This window comes from Thermobia domestica, chromosome 8 (assembly GCF_964235325.1).
Source record: "Thermobia domestica chromosome 8, izTheDome1.hap1.1, whole genome shotgun sequence".
NCBI classification, from domain to species: domain Eukaryota; kingdom Metazoa; phylum Arthropoda; class Insecta; order Zygentoma; family Lepismatidae; genus Thermobia; species Thermobia domestica.
This window is the reverse complement of record NC_137461.1, coordinates 241818918-241840939: the sequence shown is the minus strand read 5'-3', so window position 1 is coordinate 241840939 and position 22022 is coordinate 241818918. Positions and strand designations below refer to the sequence as shown.

Sequence of the window (22022 nt, the reverse complement as noted above, 5' to 3'; positions counted from 1 at the left end):
TTGTGGTATAATAAATATGCATCAAATCTTCATCTTTCGTGACATCTAATATCCATAGTTTTTTTTTTTTTTTGCATCTGACGTCATGGTAGCCTTGTGTAAACAACTACATTCCGAGATTTCTCTTATTTTGTATCCTTACACTCCAAGTTTCCATACCTGGTGCCTCTCAAACTCCAACAAAAAATAACATGCTATGGATAAACGTAGTTGGCGAAATGCATTTTATTGTCATATTAATCTAGACTCAAGCATTTACAGGTGTTTCGTTCATGGCATTATTAAGTTGACTTCATTTTTAGATCATAATAGTCATCTATCAAAGGAAAACTCATCTATCTACTTGAATATACAATTAATTCCTTGTTTCTGTTTTGTCATTTTCTCTCTGTATTTCTTTCGCTGTATGTTTCCGAGATTCAGGGATGGCGCCAGGAAAGCTTGATGGGGTGGGCGGAAAGAGGCGGACCTAGTTGCTGGGTGGGCGGACAATGAAAATGAGAACTGGACAATGTAGACAGTTTTTTGACAATGATTAAATTTCAATTTTTATACTGTTTAGTTAGCTAAGGCTTAGACCGAAATAGGGGAGGAACAAGGATGTGAAAAACAGTTGTCTTGGACTTATAGAAGGTGCAATTCCAGCATTCGCCTGGTGGGACTGAAGAAATGCAGGACGTAGGATGGGCTGCGGGAGTTCGTGGCTATATGCTGGACCTACCGAATTCCGTGTGGCAGACACACTACCTCTATGAAGTTCAAGACAGCTTTACCTCCTCTCCCTCCAAGAATGCACATGAATGCATAGAAATAAAAGAAGGTTCAAACAACACAGACTAACAGATAATACTCTACTTTTCGTTAATAACAAAATACCAAACAAGTAGGTAAAGTAAAACAAGGATAAAATAGGCTACTGCAAACATTTTTACCTTTGAAGGATTTATTACAAGAAAGCAAGAGACAAAAAATATAAATCAGTATCTTCAGAAGCAATGCTGTCGTCTTCGCTCTCTCCAGCGTCTAGTTCATTTTAACTTTCTTCGAAATCGAACCCGTTCAACGGATTGAAAATCGCGCTTCTTTGAACACGAGGAAGACACTGAGAGTGAGAAGCGATCGCTGATAAGATTTTCGACATATTAGCTGAACAAGCACCGGCCGCCTAGACTTCTGAACGCAACAGAGATCAACTCAACAATGCTATAATAAGGGTTTTTACAAATCTGTTTAATGCCACACGGGTAAGACATGCGGTACATTGCTGTAAGCAATTACAAGTTGCAACCCTTTTATGAGAAGCTACAGCGCCGACACAAGGCACTACTCCCCTTCCTTTCTTTCTGAAATGAGACAATAAACATTATTTAATCGACTTTTTAAAAAGCACTTCCTTTCTTTTTTCACTGCAGCACATACAAACGCTGGAGTTTCAATAGCACGATTGTGTGTGTGTGTGTGTGTGTATGTTAAATTTTAATTTATTAATCACGACTTTTGGCATCATTATATTACAAGTATCTGTCTTAAAATCAATGTTCATTGCAGAGTTAAACAATCCTAGAACCTATTACATTACAATCGAAAGTAATACCTGTTGCTTTTGAAGTACAGGATGTCACCTTCAGTGCCGGATTTACGTATAAGCTAAACAAGCTATAGCTTAGGGCCCCGCTCTCTTGGGGGCACAAAAAAATAAAGAAAAATGGCTGTAATGTCATTTCCAAATAATAAGAAAAAGCAAATAAAATAAAATGCACATACAACAACGGTGGTCTGTACTGTTATGTATTAAGCTCTCATGAAGCAAGTAATAGGGCCCTATTTTCCAACCCGCCTGCAATGGGATTTCTGTTGCCCAGCCCCGCTTATAATGGAACCCTCGTTTCCCAACTCCGCTTGTAATGGGGATCTTGTTTCAGAGCCCCATTTGTAATGGAGATCCTGTTTTACAGCCATTACACTTAGCTACTTTAATAAGACTTCACAGCATAAGTGATACAGTATTTTGTATACGGATAGAACTCTAGTGCTACCCTTTCACGTACTATTTGAAGTTCGACAAGAAATTTAGTCTGGTAACAGTTGATGCATAAAAAGAAGGCATGAAACAACAAGCTCGCAAAATAATAGTAAAATATAAAGGAATTACAGCCCTAAGTGGCAATAATCTTTATATCGCTAAATTATAGATATTTCGCTATACGTAAGTATGAAAAGTAGTGTTCAGAAGTATTTTCATAATTTTCAGAACTTGGCACTGAATTTCATAGTGATCTATAGAGTTGAGTTGATTTTGAGTTTAGCGTCCCTTTCAGCAGCAAGGCTATATGAGACGGGATCTACTGATTAACGTGGAATCCAAACCACATGAGCTCCCGCCGGGAATCGAACCTGGGTCTCCTACGCCAAAGGTGCTTACGCTAACCGCTTAGTCATGGAGTAGCTCATATAGTGATCTATAGAGTAGGGATGGCCATTTCCGGAAAAAGAGTTTCCCGGTTTCCGGAAATCACGTTTTCCGTTTTTCCGGAAAATTTTCTGTCTTCCGATTTTCCGGAAAATTTTCCGTTTCCGTTTTTCCGGAAAATTTTCCGTCTTCCGTTTTTCCGTTTTTCCTGAAAATTTTCCGTCTTCCGCTTTCCGGAAAATTTTCCGTTTCCGTTTTTCCGGAAAATTCTCCCTCTTCCGTTTTCCGGAAAATTTTCCGGAAAATTTTCCGTTTCCAATTTTCCGGAAAATTTTCCGTCTTCCATTTTCCCGGAAGATTTTCCGTCTTTCCTTTCTAATTTTCCAGTTTCCGGAAGAATTATTTTCCGTTTTCCCTGAAAATGTGATCATCCCTAGTCTGTAGGAAGTTTGACCTTTTTAAGAGTTCTAGTATATTTTGTATACCATGGCGTACTACCGTCTCTGACCGCTTATTTAGGTTCTATAACAGGTATTCAAGCCGGGATTGTTTTTATTTTTCAAGTCAAGGATGGACCAAAGAACACCGCAGATACGTTTTGGAACCGGATGGTCAACTTTGCGGCGCCAAGTGGTACAAAGGGACGTGACTTTTTTTCTTAAGGCAAATTTCAAAACTTTTTCACGCCTTTAGTTTTCAAGATATTAGATTGAAACTTTGCATAAAGATTGTGTGTACCTTTGGGTATTTATCAATTTTTTTAGATCCCTACGTGAAACTGGGGCCGAGCCCGTTGGGCGCAAGTGTTATGAAGGGGTGATTTTTTTTTAGAAAAATCCTTTTTTCCCGATTTTTCCGGTTAAGCTTTATGATACGGACACGTGGTACCGTTGGTAAGTATGCTCTATCGTGAGAAAAACGAGGTATGAACCATGATCCTACGATAAATAGTAAGGAAGCAGTAGCTGTTTGAGTGAAAGTCTAAAATTTACCGTACGTCAGAAAGTGGAAATTCTTAAAGGGTTAAACTTCTTGCAATCTGACGCTTTTGTTACATTTCTATCTGATAATTCATTGTTAAGAGCTCTTCTTTGTTCTATCAATCTCTCAAGCATTCCATGTATGCTATTCCATCGAGTTTTAACTTGCTGTATAAGGAAATGTACTGCCAATCCTAACAACTTTTACTGTTTTTCCAGTTCTGACGTTGCCAACGTACTATGTTTAAGGTGGGAAACAATCCGACTAGCAACACTTAACATTTTCTCGATTTTTTCTAGTGCAAGGCCTTTATTTATAGAGAGTTGTAGGGTCTGAGCAAACCAACATATACTTGAATACGGAAGTTCTCGTACCGCACTTGTGATAATATTAGCATTGTCATTGACAATTGCATGTGTTTTATCTGAAATGTTCCACTACTCTGCAACATGTGCTAAGTGCTGAGTTATGTTTACCCTTGTGTGCCTAACTATTTCAATTATTTGAAGGACTGCACTTATTGAACTTAGATGGAAGCATATAGTGGGCTGTGATTGTAATATAACTTTCGTAGCCTGCGAAGTCCAGCTATCTGTTGTCAAATCAATCGATTCCGCAGCCACACTTCTCCTTAGAAAACAAGGCCTTAATACGGCGAGTCACAGTTTGCCTGGATGGTGAGTGGTAACTTGGTTTTACTTCATTCATAAATTCAAGAAACCGAATTGCTTCAACGAAAGGCAAAGGAAGAAGATCCTTTGGTACCGTATTACTTATTTTACTATCAAGCACCTCTGCTCTTGCGGAAGAACAAGGTTTAGGGTCTCTGAGATAAGACAGAATTCTTTTCTGTTTCTTACATACTATATGTTCCCTTATTTGTAAAACATTTTTTCTGGGATCTTTCTGTTACTTTAGATGCATTTGAGCGTACGCCAGGTGAAGCGATAATCTGAGATATAGAGGTAGCAACACCTAGATTATCATCTACGTTTCTGAAATAATAATAATAATAATAATAATAATAATAATAATAATAATAATAATAATAATAATAATAATAATAATAATAATAAAATACTTTGATTGCATTAGGAGTTTACAATTTAGTAACAAAACATGAATGTAGAATAATAAGTAGAGCAACCCACATTATGCTTTATTTTTTTCAAATTATGCTTTATTATTAATTTCAATCATTGTTTTACATTAATCGTGTATAACGTATAATATTTACTATAGGCCTACATTAAATATTCTGAATATCTTGATCTATTTATTAATATTTTATGCAACCAGTTTCTTTCATATTTAATGAACTTTCTACCTAATGCACTGTAAAGAGATGCTTTACTCGAGTCAGTTTTTTTTAATCACTTGTGTGCGCCTTAGAGGTGCATATATACAGAAAGGGAAAGTAAAAGATGCCACCAAAAAGTACAGAAAGTGCTCAACTTCAGGAGGTAAACATAACAATATAGTGTGGAGTTCTTGTGTAGTATTCATTGTTGGCGGAAGTTTTCTTCTTCTTGTCCTTTTTTTCTTTTCTCCACGTCAAAAGATTAGACCAAAAAGTTTACAGAAATAAAAATAAGTTTTTCATTGTTGCATTGTTATGTTCTCAGTGATTTTGCATTGCAAATACTGTTTTTTAAAAAATATTAATAGAATATGTTAAACTTGTAGTTAAAGAAATTTTTTAAAGAATTGTGCTATATCTTTTAAATTATGCTTTATGCTTTATTTTCTAAAATTATGCTTTATTATGCTTTTAAAATTAATTTCTTCTGGACCCTTAGATAGCCACAACCATGTTCAAGGTACCAATCATAGGTGTAAATAGCTATTATGCTTTCTATGCTTTGTATGCTTTTGGGTTGCTCTAATAATAAGTAAAACTTTCAAATGCATACAGAAACATAGATAATAAGTCAGCATTGAGAACTGAATTGATGTATCGATGACTAGGTGGAATCGTCCTTCAGTTTAAGAGAAATTAGCGGAAAAAGTTACGAAGAGAATTATGTGGAATAGATCATTATAAGAATAGTGCAATCATTTCAAGTAGTGCTACATACTATGGTATTTATAGTCAATAGTACCGGTATTTGGAATTCGTGACGCTTATAGTTGCAAGATGGTAATACTAGGGTAAAGTGTAAAATTGAATTACATCAGTAGAATTGAATTTATCTCAGGGTTAAAAGTCGGATGTAACTGAGTAATAAACTTACAGAAAAAGAAAACAGTTGGACAGTAGGGCGCTCGAATCGAACATCGGTCTTCTGAATGTTAATCCGATGTTCTAATGCCTGAGCTCAGTTGGAATACGTAGTGTACTCCCGCCCATGAAATAATACAGGACTACTGCGTATGGATTCTATAGAATCTAGGGCGCCGATTTCTCTATCTTTGGGGATCCATTCAGATGCAGAAGGTATATGTGAAGGTTTTAAGACAAACTGAATTCAAATTGTGCAAAATATTGTATATTTATAAATACAATGCGGGTCCACATGAACTTTGAGGGGGCTGCCCCCGGCCCCCCAGGATCTGTGACCTTGACAGATCACCGTGGTCATGAAAAGCAATGAAGAAATGGTTGGAATATAAACATACCAGTTGTACTAACCAGGGGTGCCCACAAGGGGGGGCTATGACGCAAACTGCGTCATTGAAATATTTGGGGGGGGTTAAAAATCTATATAAATATGTTTGATGGGGGGGTAAAATTAATCGAAAAGAAGATTTTTTTCATGGAAGAACACCTACGGACAGTTGGGGGGGGGTGCGTCATGGACATAAGGGGGGGTGGGCACCACTGGTACTAACACACTGCCAGCTCTCTTTACTGCCAGGGTTCTGCCCTCAGGTACACGCATAATCGGGGATTCCCCGAAACACTCGCATGATCGGAATTTCCTGGCGCAAACGAATGATCCGCAAGCCCTCACGTAAACAAAAAAGTACATAATTAAGCAAGTGTACAAATAGATGTAGCAGGAAGGAATGTTTCGTCGCTGATTTACTCGACCTTTCCTCTCCTATCCACTGTTAAGTTTGAGTTGCGTTTCTATAGCACTAGATGGAGAAGAGCATTGCCTCATTTACTTGTTTTCATGTAGCATTTTTCGTTATTTTTCTTGATGTAAGACGACCAATGTCACTATTCCAAGTAAACATTTTCATTTTCCAGAAAATATTTCGTCTTCCGTTTTTCCGGGAAATTTTCATTTTCCGTTTTCCGGGAAATTTTCATTTTCCGTTTTCCGGGAAATTTTCATCTTCCGTTTTCCGGAAAATTTGCATCTTCCGTTTTCCGGAAAATTTGCATCTTCCGTTTTCCGGTAAATTTTCCGCCTTCCGCTTTTCCGGAAAATTTTCCGTTTTCCGTTTTCAATTTTCCGGCTTCCGGAAAAAATATTTTCCGTTTTCCGTTTTTCCGGAAAATGTGGCCATCCCTACTATACAGTGCAATAATGGATCACTAAAGGCAGGGGCTGATCCAGGGGGATCGCCCCCCAGAATTGAATATTTTTTAAAAATAAAACCTAGCCTAAGAATTTTCACCTTTGTATTATAAACGTAAAATAAAACCTATTGACTTCGAACGACTGCCCCCCAAACATTCATAATGGATCCGCCCCTGACTAAAGGAAAGTATACGAGCACGAATCATAGTAATTTCATCCATTCGTTCTAGGCATATGAGTGGTTCGTTTGTATATATTAACAGTATTTTATATGCAGCAGGCTGAATGCATTAGATTATCGGCACTAGTTACTACATAGCAAGGCAAAGTACCAACATCTTTTCACGTCGCAGTAAGAAGATGCTACCTACATTTATAGGTCTTATAATAATTGCAACAGTTAGGTTTTTCAACGATACTTTTATGATTTTCAGCCAGAGACGTATTTAACCAGGGGCCGGAGAGGTCCAAGCCCCCAGTTTTTTGAGTGACAAAAATAATTGAAGCCATTACTTACATATTTTTGGAAGTTTATAGTAAACTCACGATATATCTATCATAATCTGGGTTTTAGTTGCCCCTCCTCCAGTTTTAACCTTCTAGATTCGCCTCTGCTTCCAGCGAATTTGTGTCTATTACACCTTGTGTAATCTTCGAAGGTTGCTTGCATTCCACTTTGAGTTATTCTAGTAACCTGACGTGGAAAAATCTCACACGATTAGTTGAGGTTCAGGCAGTAATAACCAACCGTGGATGATATTCAGACTCCATTTACTTACATCGGATCCCTGGGAACATTTCAAACTTTACCCTACTGAATACAAGCAACTTGAAATGAGAAATGATGCGGCCTCCACATATTGTAGAAGCATAGCGTGGAGCGTTGATCATAGTGCAAAAAAGAAAACAGAGAAGATCGGCAAGGGGCTTTATTGGGACCAAATTAAACTATCGTTAATTTATAAATTTTAGTTTTTCTGTAATGTCTTCAAAACAGTAAATTAAGTTAACGAAATATATTATAACAAAACGTATTTAGATATGCATTAGATCCATAAATTACCATATAGCATATATTCAAACAAACAAACAAAAAAAAAAAAAAAAAAAAAAAGGCGAAATATTGTCGCTCAAAAAGAAAGCTAGAAATACAAAGAGCTCTATTATCTCCAATAGCTTAGGGCCCCATCTAACCTAAATCCGGCACTGGTCACCTTCATTATTCTACTTCTGTTGGGGTGGGCGGATGGGTGGGCGAGGACATCCATCGGGTGGGCGGTTGCCCACCCCAGCCCACCCTTAACGCCGTCCCTGCCGAGATTATAAACTTATTTATGGCCCTTCTCGGATCTAATAAACTTCTATTTATAACATTAATAGCATAGAGGAGGTACTATGGTAAGGAATAAGCAATGCGTAAAACATGGGGTCCACGGGACTTGTAGTTTATCATGAAACATCTGTGGAGCCGACAACCACGCGATATGTTCGTGGTAAGAGTGGGACGAACACTACTACGGACGCCGATACGAGAGGTCTACCATCGACCATCTATATTAGTACTGTTACTATTTTTGTATAGTCTTCACTCTCGTTACGTTCAACGTCGTATAGCAGACGCTCGTCCAATTCTCTATGAACTCTTAGGTCAGACCTCAATTCTACTACGTTACGCATATTTACCATTAGATCAGCTTCTTGGTATCTATGAACATGATCAGTTCACCCCTCACTCTAGCCCCCGTTGTCGTACATATTATCATTATCCATTCACTCATTGCACATAATTTCATCAACGAACTCCTTTGTTTTCTAACTAACAGTGCTCCAAGTGTTTGAACCCTCTCGGAGTAGCCCCAGAGCATAAGATTAACACCCTCGTTGCAACTAACATTATATTTCCTTGTGTTCTGTTACTGCACTTAATTTCATCATATAAATTACATACCATGCTCAGGTCACCTTCTTCTGTATGTCTAACTAAACAAATGTCAATAAGTAAATAAATCCTGATATCCATCTTTCAAAGACACTATCAATAAATGAATTCTCATGGCCCCAGAAAAGGCGTTAACTTCTACGGCTCGTCCATCTTCGTATAAGAATGAAATTACACATTAATAAAAAAAAAGAAATACTGTGTATTGTGTACGTTGTTACCTTATTACGTGTGAGTGTAATTTGGTGTTGGTTTCAAGATTCGCCGAATAGTCAAAGAAAAATGAGTTCAAGAAAAGGTTAGATTGAAGGTTCAGTGAATCCAGAATATTCAGTGAAAAGTTTTGCCTAAGTGGCTTGTAGAAGAAGGAGTTATATCTTATGAGAAAAGTCCTGAAGATAGTCATGAGGTAAGTGATGCAGAAGAATACCTCGAAACCGCACAGAATATGTGCTCTGAAACAAATAGTTCAAGTGAGACAAAATTTTTTAGTGACAACGAAACCCTGTCTTTGGATTCAGAAGCTGGTGCATAAATATTTTTAACTGAAAGAGATGGTACTGCATACTTTTCTGCTCCCAAACTTACTACACAGACTTGTCAGCATAATGTGCTTCACACTGCTCCCAGACCAGCACGTAGCACCAAAACAAGTAATATTCCACAGGACACATGGAAGTATTTAATTACACAAAACATTTTGATGAAAGTTTATATTGCACAAATCCGAAGGGAGACGCATAGCTTCAGAAAAAAGGAAAACATGCCAATATGTTACTCTGTGTTACTGTAGAAGTCAGGAACAGAACCGTGTAGCTGTGATTGCATTACGCAAGTGTGGCCACATACCATCGAAGATTTTCAAACTTCTCCGACCTCTGAAAATTACACTGAGATTCGTCTATCGGACCATAGAAAGGTACTGTGAGACTTCCTCTGCACTTGACCGCCAAAAATCAGGAAAACCTTGGCGCAGTAGGACACCACAAGCCATCCAGGCTATCAGGCAGAGAATTTCTTCGAAATTCCCTTCGGAAGCAAGCAATTGTGTCCTGGGAAATGAATATTCCGCAAAAAACAATGTCAAGGATACTCAGAAGTTATCTTAAGGTAGGTGCTCTCTGCCGATCAGTGAAACCAAATAGGAAGATAAGAAGCAAGGCTCTGCTTCAGAGGTATACGGATGGAAGATACAGATCAATTTTCTTTTCTGATGAGAAAATTTTCATCATTGAAGATCACCTCAACAAACAAAATGACAAGGTGTATGCTCACACATCCAATCTTCTCAAGAGAAGCTTCTCAAGCTGCGAAAAAAGGTTCAGCGGGTTCACCATCCGTCCTAGTTTATGGTTTGGTGAGGGGTATCGTATGATGGGGTCACCAAGTTGCTATTTTGCGAACAAGGGGTCAAAACAAGTGTTCAAGTGTATCGTGAACACATCTTGGAAGTAGCTGTAAAACCTTTAGGCAACACGCTCTTTGCCAACAAGCCGCGGACCTTCCAGCAAGACTCTGCACCAGCCCATAAAGCTAAGGTGAAACAAACATGGATGGAAACGAATGTGCCGAATGATTTGCCCTCGGCAAGTCCAGATCTCAGTCCTGTTGACTATGCCTTGTGATCTCGATTAAAGGCCATAGCTTGTACCGCCCCAATTTGGAGTCTCTCAAACGTGCCCTCATCAAAGCAGTGGACACGTTTCCGATGGACTGTGTGCTTACAAACATCGATGACTGGCCACGCCGTTTAAGGGATTGTGTCAAGGCGCATAGTAGTCCTTTTGAGTAACGTCTGCACATTTTATATCTGTGGTGTATGCACTTCTTGCAAGTAAATTTATTTCTCTCGATCTGCTGTCTTCTTTACATTAGGGCTGCTCCTTCCTGCGACAGTATTTATGGCAAGAAAGGTAGCATGCCTGCGAAATAATTCGAATATATACTAATAGAATGATTCGTTTTGGCGACAGAAAAATTAGAAATACTCGCGTGCATTGTGACACACTAGTTGTTTTCGTCATGTGTGGGACATGTCTATTCGAATTTGCCGAAAACGAATGGTGCCTAAGAATCGTGTGACTGTCGTAAACAACTTGTCCCTTTTCGCGGATGCTGTTCGTTCAAGCAGTATATGCCAAGTATGGATTATTTTATATTTTATTTTATTTTTTGGAGATTTGCGATTCAGGCTATGCTGTTGATACCATTACTTACATCACTCGAAAGAGAGGGAACCTATAGAAAGGAATCTGGGACCATCTATTGTTATATACTTAGTACAGCCTTTGCACAACTCATCTAGAAATGTCACCTTCGATAATTTCCTCACCAGCATTGATTTCATATGGAATGATGAGTCTCAAGAAACCTTAAATAACAAGAGAAATGACGTCTAATCATGAAAGAGAAGTTTACTTATCAACATTTAGATTCAAAGACAACCTTACTTTAGTTTAATTACATTCCAAAGAAGAATTGAGCTGTTATCCTGCAGAATACAATGCATAACGATGCAGGCATAAAGGAAAATACTGGAAAGAAAGAACCATTAATAATAGGTTATAATAAAAGTAGAGGGTGAGTTGATAAATTGGATGAGACTGTAAGAAATTTCACATGTAAGCGGCAAGCTCGTCATTGGCCATTTTCACTTTTGATGAATGTAATGGATATAGGGGCACTGAATGCACTTTTTTTTGTGACGCATAGTCCTGACAAGGGAAATTCGGGAGAAAGCACTCACATGCAGAGAAACTAAGCATGCCATTTCAAGGATCAATTCATGCCGATTATAAAAAAGTCAATAAAATTCCTGTATGGTTGAGAACTGTTTGAGAGATTCAATCTGGAAGTTTATATGAAAAAATTAGTATATGAGCATTCAAACGGGTTAAATACAACATTATTAGCAACGAATATTCACATACGAATTGAAATCTATTGGAGGTAACAGACAGAAACTGTTTTGCAATAACTAACGGGTTTGTTCATTATACTGTTCACAATAATGACAAGTTAGAGCTGAAAATTGATCACTGTTGTTCTGTTCTATGAAGAAATGACGCAGACAAAGAACTTCTTTGCACCATGAACATTTTATATGTGCAATTGCGTTGCATCCGTCAAGAGAACAGTTCTCATAATAAAGCAAATTCGACAGGTGATTGAAAAGGTATATAATTTCTTCGGTAACCTGCCTTGTGGAACGCAAACTGAAACAATCCAATGTATCGCGGTGATCGGAACTGATTCATTAGCATGAACACGAACTTTATTTGATTGTTTCGTTGGTATATCAGAACGTCCGGAAGAAGTTTCGTACTATATACAAATCTTCTGCCATAATCTTTGATTGATCGGAATCCAAACACATCAAATACTTGTACAAATCGTGCATTTAACGTTGAATCTCTCGAAAGCTTCTCAACCGTATACAGAAAATTTATTAGCTTGTTGTAATCAGCATGAATTGGTCGTTCAAATTGCATGCTTAGTTTTTCTGCAAACGAGTGCTTTCTCCCAAACTTTTCTTGTGAATACTACAGGGATAAGAAGACGAAAAGAAGAAAAATTCTGAAAAAGTTAGCAACGCAGCTAATTAGGTCAAATATGAGCAAATGAGTACAAAATCCGTGTCTTCAAAATCGACTGTTGAAGCTCTTTACGTTGTGAAGTGAATCCTCCTAGTGGCTCTGAGGGCCCAACAACAATAGGAAAACTTAAAAGACGCTTTCTTTGTACACGTAATAATAACAGAAGAGAGTACTGTACTTTGTGTGGAATGTATGTGGTGAGCATTCGAAAGTACATGTTCTGAATATTCGTAAGTGAAAACTTACAAGACAGAGGTGCGGATTCGCATGATCATAATGGAATCATCAAGGGAGTTACGGTATTTCTGTGTATGGTTTTACATTAGAATATGATAGGCAGAGTGAGGATTTTTTTATATAAAATTTTCATGAGTCTTATTATTGCAAAGATTGGTGTATGTCTCAATATTAATTATAACAAATACCAAGAGAGTTAGAATATTTTCTGAGAATTTAAATATACATACTTACAAAGTAGAAATTAACCATGTTTATGTACTAGTGTAAATAATTTAGTGAATTATATACTTGCTACAACAAAAACATTGATACTTTATTAGAAAGATACTGTTCTTTTTGTTGTCAAAATGAGTGTGAATATGGCAAATCAACATTAGTAGTAATAGCATATAATGTCCTTATGTTCTAGTGATCAACACATGCAATTGTAATTACTTGCACTGAGATACAAGGATGAGGTCTACTGTAGTCCGCATCACCCAAATTGGCGTGTGGCATCAACCAACAAGCTCACAGTGCTCTGTCATTAAACCTTCAAGGAGGAATCTAATCATTCATAATTGATTTTGTTGTTATTTGTAAATAATTATGAATGATTAGATTCGTCACTGAAAGTTTGGTACCAGCGCACTGCGAGCTTGTTGGCTGACGCCATACGCCAATGTGGATGACCATAGGTGCCGACTTGAAGAAAACATTAGGAGGCCTAAACAATGGATAAATATATAATCATATTCAGCAGTTTTCTATCAACTGCTTGATAAAGACCCCCTTTCCCCGCGTTCTCGATAAGCTGCATCCACTCCGCTACGAATTTCACGACCTAATGCAAATTTGCCTAAATGCTTTAAAACAAATTCAACTTTAAAATTTGGGAACTTCACAGCAACTTTGCACCTACATTGATCTTCTCTTGTCATATCAGTGTTGCCTGAGTGTTGGTTGAAGCTTCCGTGCTCCATTAAACACAGTTTTGAGAGTTAAAAACACGACGAAGTTTGCGACAGAAAATCTTTCTCCTCTTTGTTAATTGTTCTTCCACTGGATTATATTGGGGGGGGCAGGACCCCACCAATAAATATTGGGGACCAAAAGTGTATTGCCCCCCAAAGTCGGCGCCTATGCGGATAACGTGGACTATAAAGCCCACTTATGTAAAAGTAAAAAGTTTTTTGAGCATGAGTTCTAAGGTTAAATATGTCGTTAAGACCATGTTTAACTATCACGTTTTAACTTTTCAGTATAATATAATATTCTTTCATTTATTTTACTCTGGTAATTTAAAACAGAATGTCAGAGGATATGCATTTTTTTTACATGTTCTGTTTTGTTTAAAATAAATACATGAAAATAAAAATAAACAGGAAGTTTAAAAATAAATAAATAAATAAAACATGGGCTAAAGTAAAACATGAATTTAGACAAGTTCAAGTTCGAAGTGAACTTACTAGTTGACAAGGCAAACCCATGATTTGGAAGCACCAATGATTGCAACACTTCCCGACATTTCTTTGGAAATCAAGAAATGGCGATTTCAGCGCAAAAAAGCAATTAAGTCCACTTTGGACATATATTATTTCATCTTTAAGTGATCCATCTGAAGCCCATTTCAGAACTTCGAAAATTCAAGTCCACATATTGTAAATAACTTTTATAACCTCTCCACCCCCGAAAAAAGGTTAACTTTTCCATGTGCTGAAACGTACCTTATAAATTTTGTTACTTTCTCATACAACTTTGGTAATTTTGCTTGCTTACATTGTGCCAAATGTTAACAACATTGGTGGAATTGATTTCGATTTAATGAAGTGACGTAAAATTGTACTATAAGATATTTATTGTGGGCATGAAATAGATATAAAAAAAATTTGCACCTATGTTCTGTACACAACAAATCATATTGTGGCGAAGTATCCGTGGTAGCCTATGCCCCAAGTGTACACAAGGTACTCATCTTCTCGACTGTAATTGAGCACATGCTGAACCGAATGCAGCAACTTATTGAAGAAACATAGGAAGCAAGGAACAAAGACTTCAAAATGTTCAGAGATATTTCTGTAAGCAAAACAATTGAAGATATCCTGAACTCAGTACCTATTACATAAGGCTCGATTATTTCAATCCTGCGGAAACCTCCGAAGAAACAAACTGTAACATTTGAAAAGAGAAGTATTCGAGAAGATGTTGTCACCAGAAGTGGATTCAGTTCAAGACGGCAGTAGTGAGTCGGAGACTAAACTGTGGAACTGACACTTTAGTTGGACAAGAGTTCAAGTTTGTGAAATTAGAGAAAAATAACATTTAAGTTTAGTGAACATATGTTCAAGTCCTTACAAATGTGATTAAAAGTGTTTACTGTATCTACAGAGACGAAACTTTTTCACAATTTTGATATTTTGTAGCATTAATTATCACAATTTTCGCATTTATGTCGCATTTATTTTTTTTCAATGTAGCACAAGTTCTTTTTTATTAAAAAAAATATATGGAACTTGTAAGCAGTATATTTTTGGTAGTAAAGTGTATACCTAATATAAAAATGATGGTATACTTTGATTAGGTGCACACTTAAACAAATGTATTCACTGAAATACAGAAATTAATACAAAAATTTAAATACTTCCTCTAACATCATCCTTAGTTATAAAATAACATGCAGCAAGACATCACCATTTAAGTTTTTTCTCCTGTCAGTAACAATCATTTTATACTTGGAAAAGAATCTCTCGCCATCAACATTCAAGATTGGCAACCATAGTAAACGTAACGATCTGACAGCAAAAGAACTGTGATTAATTTTTAATTTTTTACCAATGATACAATGTCAACTTCCCTATCCTCAATGTTGAGAACTTCAATAACCTGATGGGGTCGCGGTGGCTCAGTGGTAGAGCGTGCACCTCTGGTGCTTGGGGTCCGCGGTTCGATCCCAGCCTCCGCCAAGTGAACTTTATGGTGGACAAATACCGTGTGCGTGAGTTTCCTTGGGATTCTCCCGTTTCCTCCCACTTTCTTCATTCCACCATTTCATTCATTTCTCATCATCACCGTCTCCTTTAGCCTAAGCGGCATAAGCGTGGGACGTAAAGCTTAAAGATTTCATTTCATTTTTTCAATAACCTGACTTTCAAATTCAAGGTAAACAAAAGACAGAGGTGATGAACATTTTCACCACAAGATACACTCAAGGATTTAAACAAGAGTTTAGTTTTGTTGATGTCTACGTCTTTATAAAATGAAACAGTTTCTGGATCAAATAACTCCCAGAGTTTTTTCGTAAATGTAACGTTTTTAAATAATATTGGAAATGCGTTTTTTTAGTTATTATTAGCAATAATTAACAAAAATTTCATTTTTTCGTTTTCATTTGCATTTATCTCAAGTAGCGCCGAATTTCGATTACTTCGCACCCAAAAATTCGCGATAATATAAACATGATTTCTGGCTCTGAAATGAAAAGTTTGAGGTTTCCTGAAACATATACGCATTTTCTTAACGCTTCACACATATCGCATTAACGAAAAAAATTCATCTCTATGGATATGTGTGTTTTCATTACCACTTGAAAAGGACTGAATCTTAAAAACAGATTTTGCCAGAAATTCGATCATTTGACGCCACTGTACGGCGTTTGTAGCTAAAGGTTTGACAGAATTCAACAGTCAAATCCTTTCTTCAAAACAATAAGGGTTTAGGTCTGTGTACACCTTACATAAAAAAAATAAAACATTTTTTTCTTGGCAGCCCAAATATAACATAAGTTTATTAGCTTTAGTATAAAATTATTTTTATTCATTACTTTTAAAGTACGAAACTATGGTAAATGTAAGCCAACACGTTCGTAACTATTTTGCAATAGAAAAGTCAATTAATAATATTAAAGTAGAACATCAGGTAATAATTTTGATCAGTTATGAAGTTGTAGATGTTAAAAAGACGTAATTATTTAGAAATGTTCTTTGCTCATTAACTAATGATATTTTACATTGCAGAAGCGAAAGTTTATTATTTGAATCAAAATATTACTCTAAACATAAATGTTGGGAATCTTCTAGATTGACTATGCCCGACCGTATGTCCGTTGACAGATATCAGAGCAAAAATGGTCAGAGCATCGAACCGCTGTTGTTTACCAAACGATTCAGAGTCCCAAGCATAGATTTAATCTTATCCAATAACCTAATCAAACCGAAAGAGGTAAAAATCAACCGTTTTCGGACACTACAAGATAAAAACTACTAGGATTAATTTTGGCTAGCCCAAACTGTTTTTACAGTCAACTTCACATTGCCCATCGAAATTTCTTAAGCGGCAGCTCTCCTTGAATAATCTGAATTTTCTAATAAGATGGACTAGATAGCCCATTATAAGTACTGCCTAGTCATATTAGCTAGATTGAAGAAGATATCCGCAATACAAAAAAAAAAATCATTTTTTTTCATTGGACGTTTATCTCTAAATATGAAGTAGTACAAATGTTAAACGTTGTTATACCAACTAACGCAAACGGAACACTACAAGGCCCAATAATAAAAAAAAAATCTCGGCTAGTCTGAACTTTTGTAGATCTCGGCTCCACAAATTTTGGGAAGATATAGAGCTGTTATTACACTAGCACAAACGCTTAAATTGCTTATCCAATCAGCCAAAATGGATTATTATCTGTCCCAATAATGGTCTCGCCTAGCTCAAACTTTTGTACGGCCAAGTTTACACCGGCCGCCCGTGGTCATTTTTGGTCTGTCAAAAATTGTGGGCGTACTTTATGTTTTCTTACCCTAATTTCATACACTAATTGCAATTAATTTACCTAGATATATTAAAAGTTAATTTATCATGTGATTTTCTTCTTCTGTTACAGATACGAACTAATTGCTATGGAATTTGACAAATTTTTAAAGTCACAGTCTTCTCAAAATAGTTTATCTGTCACGGGAAATACTAATCATACACCACAAGGGCAAAATCAAACTGTGAATGCGTCAGTTCTCGGAGCAAATGCAGCTGCTGTTATTAGAGCAAAATATGGTGAAGCAAGTTTGCAAGTGAAGAGTGTATTGAAGCAAGCAGTGAATGAACTTCAAAAACACTATCGCCCTGGAAATGTTGTAAACCTTAAATTTGAACCTTCTGGGTTGACACTTTTGCACTACGCTGCGATCTTTCATAATGAAAATAGTCTGAAATTACTTCTTAATCGTGGGGGAAATCTTGCTGACGAGACAAAGGAAGGATTGACAGTTGTAGGTTGCATATTCGGACGAATTCTTAAACCAATTGAATTTCTACAAGATGTATTCGACTCGGGAATTACGTACAAAAGTAATGATTCTGAAATTCAGCATGGCAATCTGACTGTTACAATGGATTTCTCAGTTTTCATTCCCGAATCATGCAAAAGCGAAATAGATGTTGTGCATTCATTTGTGAGTTTGGGTAGAGAAGACCTACTAAAAGACATTCTTCACCATCCGCTCATTGAATTATTTTTGGAGTTAAAATGGTTGAAAGATAAAACCCATTTCCATGACTTTGTAAAATTTTATTTAGTATTTCTAATATTACTTACTGTGTTTGTAGCAGTAGCGTTTTCAAGTCCAGAATATATGCTTTCAGCAGATGGAACTGGTGACAAGAAATTCCTAACTTATCTTTTCGGAATAGCCCTATATATATTTATAACTATTAATCTGTTTTACGTATTTGCACAAGTGTGGGCTTCGCCGTGGTACTATATATCACAACTAGAGACATGGGTAATTTTTATTTGTTGCTGTCTGTCACTAGTAACACTGCAATATGATCATCACAATCCGAATATCGGTATCAAACATGTGACCTCGATTGTTAGCTTTCTTGTGTGGATGGAATTCATGTTTCTAATTGGTAGATTTTCCTTCTTTGGACACTATTCTCTAATATTTTCAACAGTTTTAAAAAGTGTTCTAAAAGGTTTACTGACGTTCTGTTTCTTAATCATAGGTTTTGCTCTCAGTTTCTACGTACAATTTAATGGCGGCGATTCGTACAAAAATCCATGGGAATTTTTTGTTAGAACTATAGTTATGATGATGGGTGAATACAATTATGACGAAACGTTTGCTGGAAATCAATTTCTTACTGTCACTAGCAGAATAATATTTATTATATTTGTAATTCTCACATCAATCACGCTATTAAATCTTCTACTCGCCTTAGCAGTATATGATATTCAAGAACTTAAAATAGTTGGACATACCAGGAGTCTGATGAAGAAAGCAGATTTTATGTTCTATTCGGACAAACTTAACTTTCGCCAGGTAGTGTTGAAAATTACAAGCAGACTCACGGGTAAAAACTTGAAAACATCACAATCAGTTCCTCGTAAAATAACAATTAGCATTAATGATTGTCAGATCATTTCATCGGATAAGAAATCTAGCATTCGTATTTCTAAGCGACTTAAGAACAATATTCTCGACGTTATCAGAAAGAAAGAACTTGCGACCAAAGATAAAGAAGAAAATCCAAATTGCAACTCTGAAAAAATAATGGAAAAGTTAGAAGCTGTTTTGAAAGATATTAGAGATATAAAAAGATCTTTAGGGCATCAGGATGATCAAGACAGAACAGATGAAATGGGCTTAGGAGATATTGAAGCGTTACATTCTGAGAACATTTTTACACATGTTTAAAGCAGTGGCAGAGCGTTCACCTCTGGTGCCTGGGGTCTCGGGTTCAAACCCTGCTCCCGCCAAGTGAACTTTGTGGTGGACAAACACCGTGTGCGAGGGTTTTCTCGGGGTTCTCCCGTTTCCTCCCACTTCCTTCATTCCACCATTTCATTCATCTCTCATCATCACCTTGTCCTTTAGCATAACCGGCATAACCGTGGGACGTAAAACTCAAAAATTTCATTTTTTAGCGTGCTATAGTTTTCAACTTCAGGGGGCAGGCACATCGACTACCTCGAGCTGCCATCTAGTGTGGATCGCGTTAAAGAAAAATGTGGCTCTTATTTTCTTTCACCCAGCATAGCTCTCTTTTCTTTTTTTGAGCCAATTGGACCTTCCTATGTCTTCCTTGCTTCGTGTTTAAAATACGAACATTAGTACGTTGTAAACCATTTGTAAAGGATTGTGTTGAGTTGACGCTAAGGTTTTCTACCAATTAGCAGAAACTAAATCAAAAATCTGTTAATTCTTCTACTACCAACAACCGAATTGTGCTGTAAGAACTGCGACTTTATTGAGTCGATTGAACATTATTCAACAAGAGCTAATACCCCTTAAGGTGGACGAAATCGCAGTTCGTACAGGATAATTTGCTGAGCCACAGTTAAAACCACGTTTTTCATGTGCCTTCACTAAATTGAACTGAAACCTACACTCTGAATTATTAACATATTTTTGTTTGATGCCCTATACAACTTTTTGAACGACTTTCCTCCCCCCTGTAAATAGCATTTTATTTTGTTGAAATTAATTGTAAATTTTGGATAAGAACCAGAAATGTTTGCTGTGCTGCCATCTACTGAGGCAAGAAATAAGTATCAAGTTTAAGTGGTTTTGTACAGCGCACGTTAGATGTCACTATCATGCGAGATGCAACACGTATGTATATAGTTTATCTTTCTTATATTTTTTCCTCCTTGGCAGTGTACACCAGAGGTGTTACATTGAACTTTTGTGAACTGGAAACTTATATAACTGTTTCTGAGCCAATAAATACATTGAAATCGAATAATGTGTATATTTGTGAATGGCTTTGAAAAAAAGTGTTCTCTGTATTTTGTGTAATGAACTATATAAGATGGAAGAGTAAGTCCGATTGTTTTTGAAAATAGGAATAAAATCTTATTTATAATAACTTCTGTATGTTCTCTGTTTAATCTTATTTTCTGTAAACCCTATCAGTAGGATAAGTGGAAATTAGGGATGGCCACATTTTCCGAGAAATCCTTTTTCGGAAAATAGCTTTTTATAAAACGAAAAACGAAATTTTTTCGAAAAACGAAAAATTTTTCGAAAAACGAAAAACGAAAAAAATTTCGAAAAAACGAAAAAATTTCAAAAAAAAACGAAAAAATTTCAAAAAAACCAAAAACGAAAAATTTTTCGAAAAAGCGAAAAACGAAATAACGAAAAATGAAATTTCCGAAAATCGAAAAACAAATTTTTCGAAAAAGGCCATCCCTAGTGGAAATAAAGTACATAATTAGTTAATAATCGCTGAAATGCCCATTCTAAATAGGAGCATAGCATTATTTGAAAGGTATATTTGAACCCCTTTTCCCTCTTTTCCCGTATACGAAGAGAAATGGAATTATAAAATCCCAAAGGACATTTTGGCTCAGTGGTAGATTGCTCACCTTTGGTGTGGGACGTCCCTGGTACTATCTTAAACCATGCGATTTTGTGATAGACAACATGTTGTCCGAGGGTTTTCTCGGGTTCTTCCGCTTTCTTCTACATTAGTCTTTTTTAGCCTTCGCAGCAGAGCAGTAGTACTTAAAACTATAGTTTTCATTACATTTCAGATAAAAACTAGTGGTGGGCACAAAAACCGGTTTGTCGGTTTTGTCCAAAAAGAGGTTCGGTTTTTCAACAAAACCGGTTTCGGTTTTCACCGGACCCGGTTTCAGTTTTCTTCATGCGTTTATGTGTTTTCCCAAAATTTGTTATATTTCTGACCAAAATAGTATTTCGCTGTTCTCCTGAAACCGATTCCGTTTCCACAGAAATAGTTTTATGTGTTTTCCGGAAGTTTTCGGTGAAAACTGAACCGGTTTTGAAGAAAACCGAAACCGGCCCCGGTGAAAACAAAACCGGGTTTTAAGAAAACCGAAATGTCGGTTTTTCGGGTTTCGGTTTTTTAGAAACCGGTTTCCGTTTTTATAAAAACCTGTTTTGTCCATCCCTAATAAAAACTCACCTCTTGAGCTTCGTGGCTAAGAGGTTAGCATACGCATCTTTAGCGTGGGAGACCCGGGTTCCATTCCCGGCGGGTGCTCATGTGGTTCGGATTCCACGTTCACCAGTAAGTCCCGTCTCATATAGTCCTGCTGCTGAAAGGAATGTTAAACTTCAAATATATATATAAAAAGAAGCTCGACCCAAGAGTCAACTACCGTTATAGTGGGGTAGCACAAAGAAAGAATCATGCATATTGTGATAAGAACATAAAATTTTGCACAGAGCTTACTAACATAGTAACAAATAAGTTTTGACGTAGACCCCAAAAATCCGACAACAATTTCCTGGAATTCCAGGCGCTGGAACATCTGGAGCACTAGAGAACGGTATGTTATCGCTGGAATAGCCATCACGTGAAAACGGCTTGACTTACAGAGCCAAAGTAAGACTCAAATGCAAGAGAAATAACAAGCCTTTAATTTAAATTCT

At 36.7% G+C, this 22022-nt stretch overlaps 1 protein-coding gene across 1 annotated transcript in view; it reads left to right on the top strand.

Annotated features, from left to right (window-relative positions):
* The window catches only part of LOC145693509 (transient receptor potential cation channel subfamily A member 1 homolog), a 35868-nt gene extending 15411 nt beyond the window's left edge, over positions 1-20457 (top strand). Inside the window, exon 5 of the mRNA XM_081769576.1 lies at positions 17501-20457. Coding sequence (XP_081625702.1) covers positions 17501-19313 — 1813 coding nt within the window. The 3' untranslated portion in view covers positions 19314-20457. The remainder of the gene's footprint in view (positions 1-17500) is intronic.
* Positions 20458-22022: the final 1565 nt, after the last annotated feature.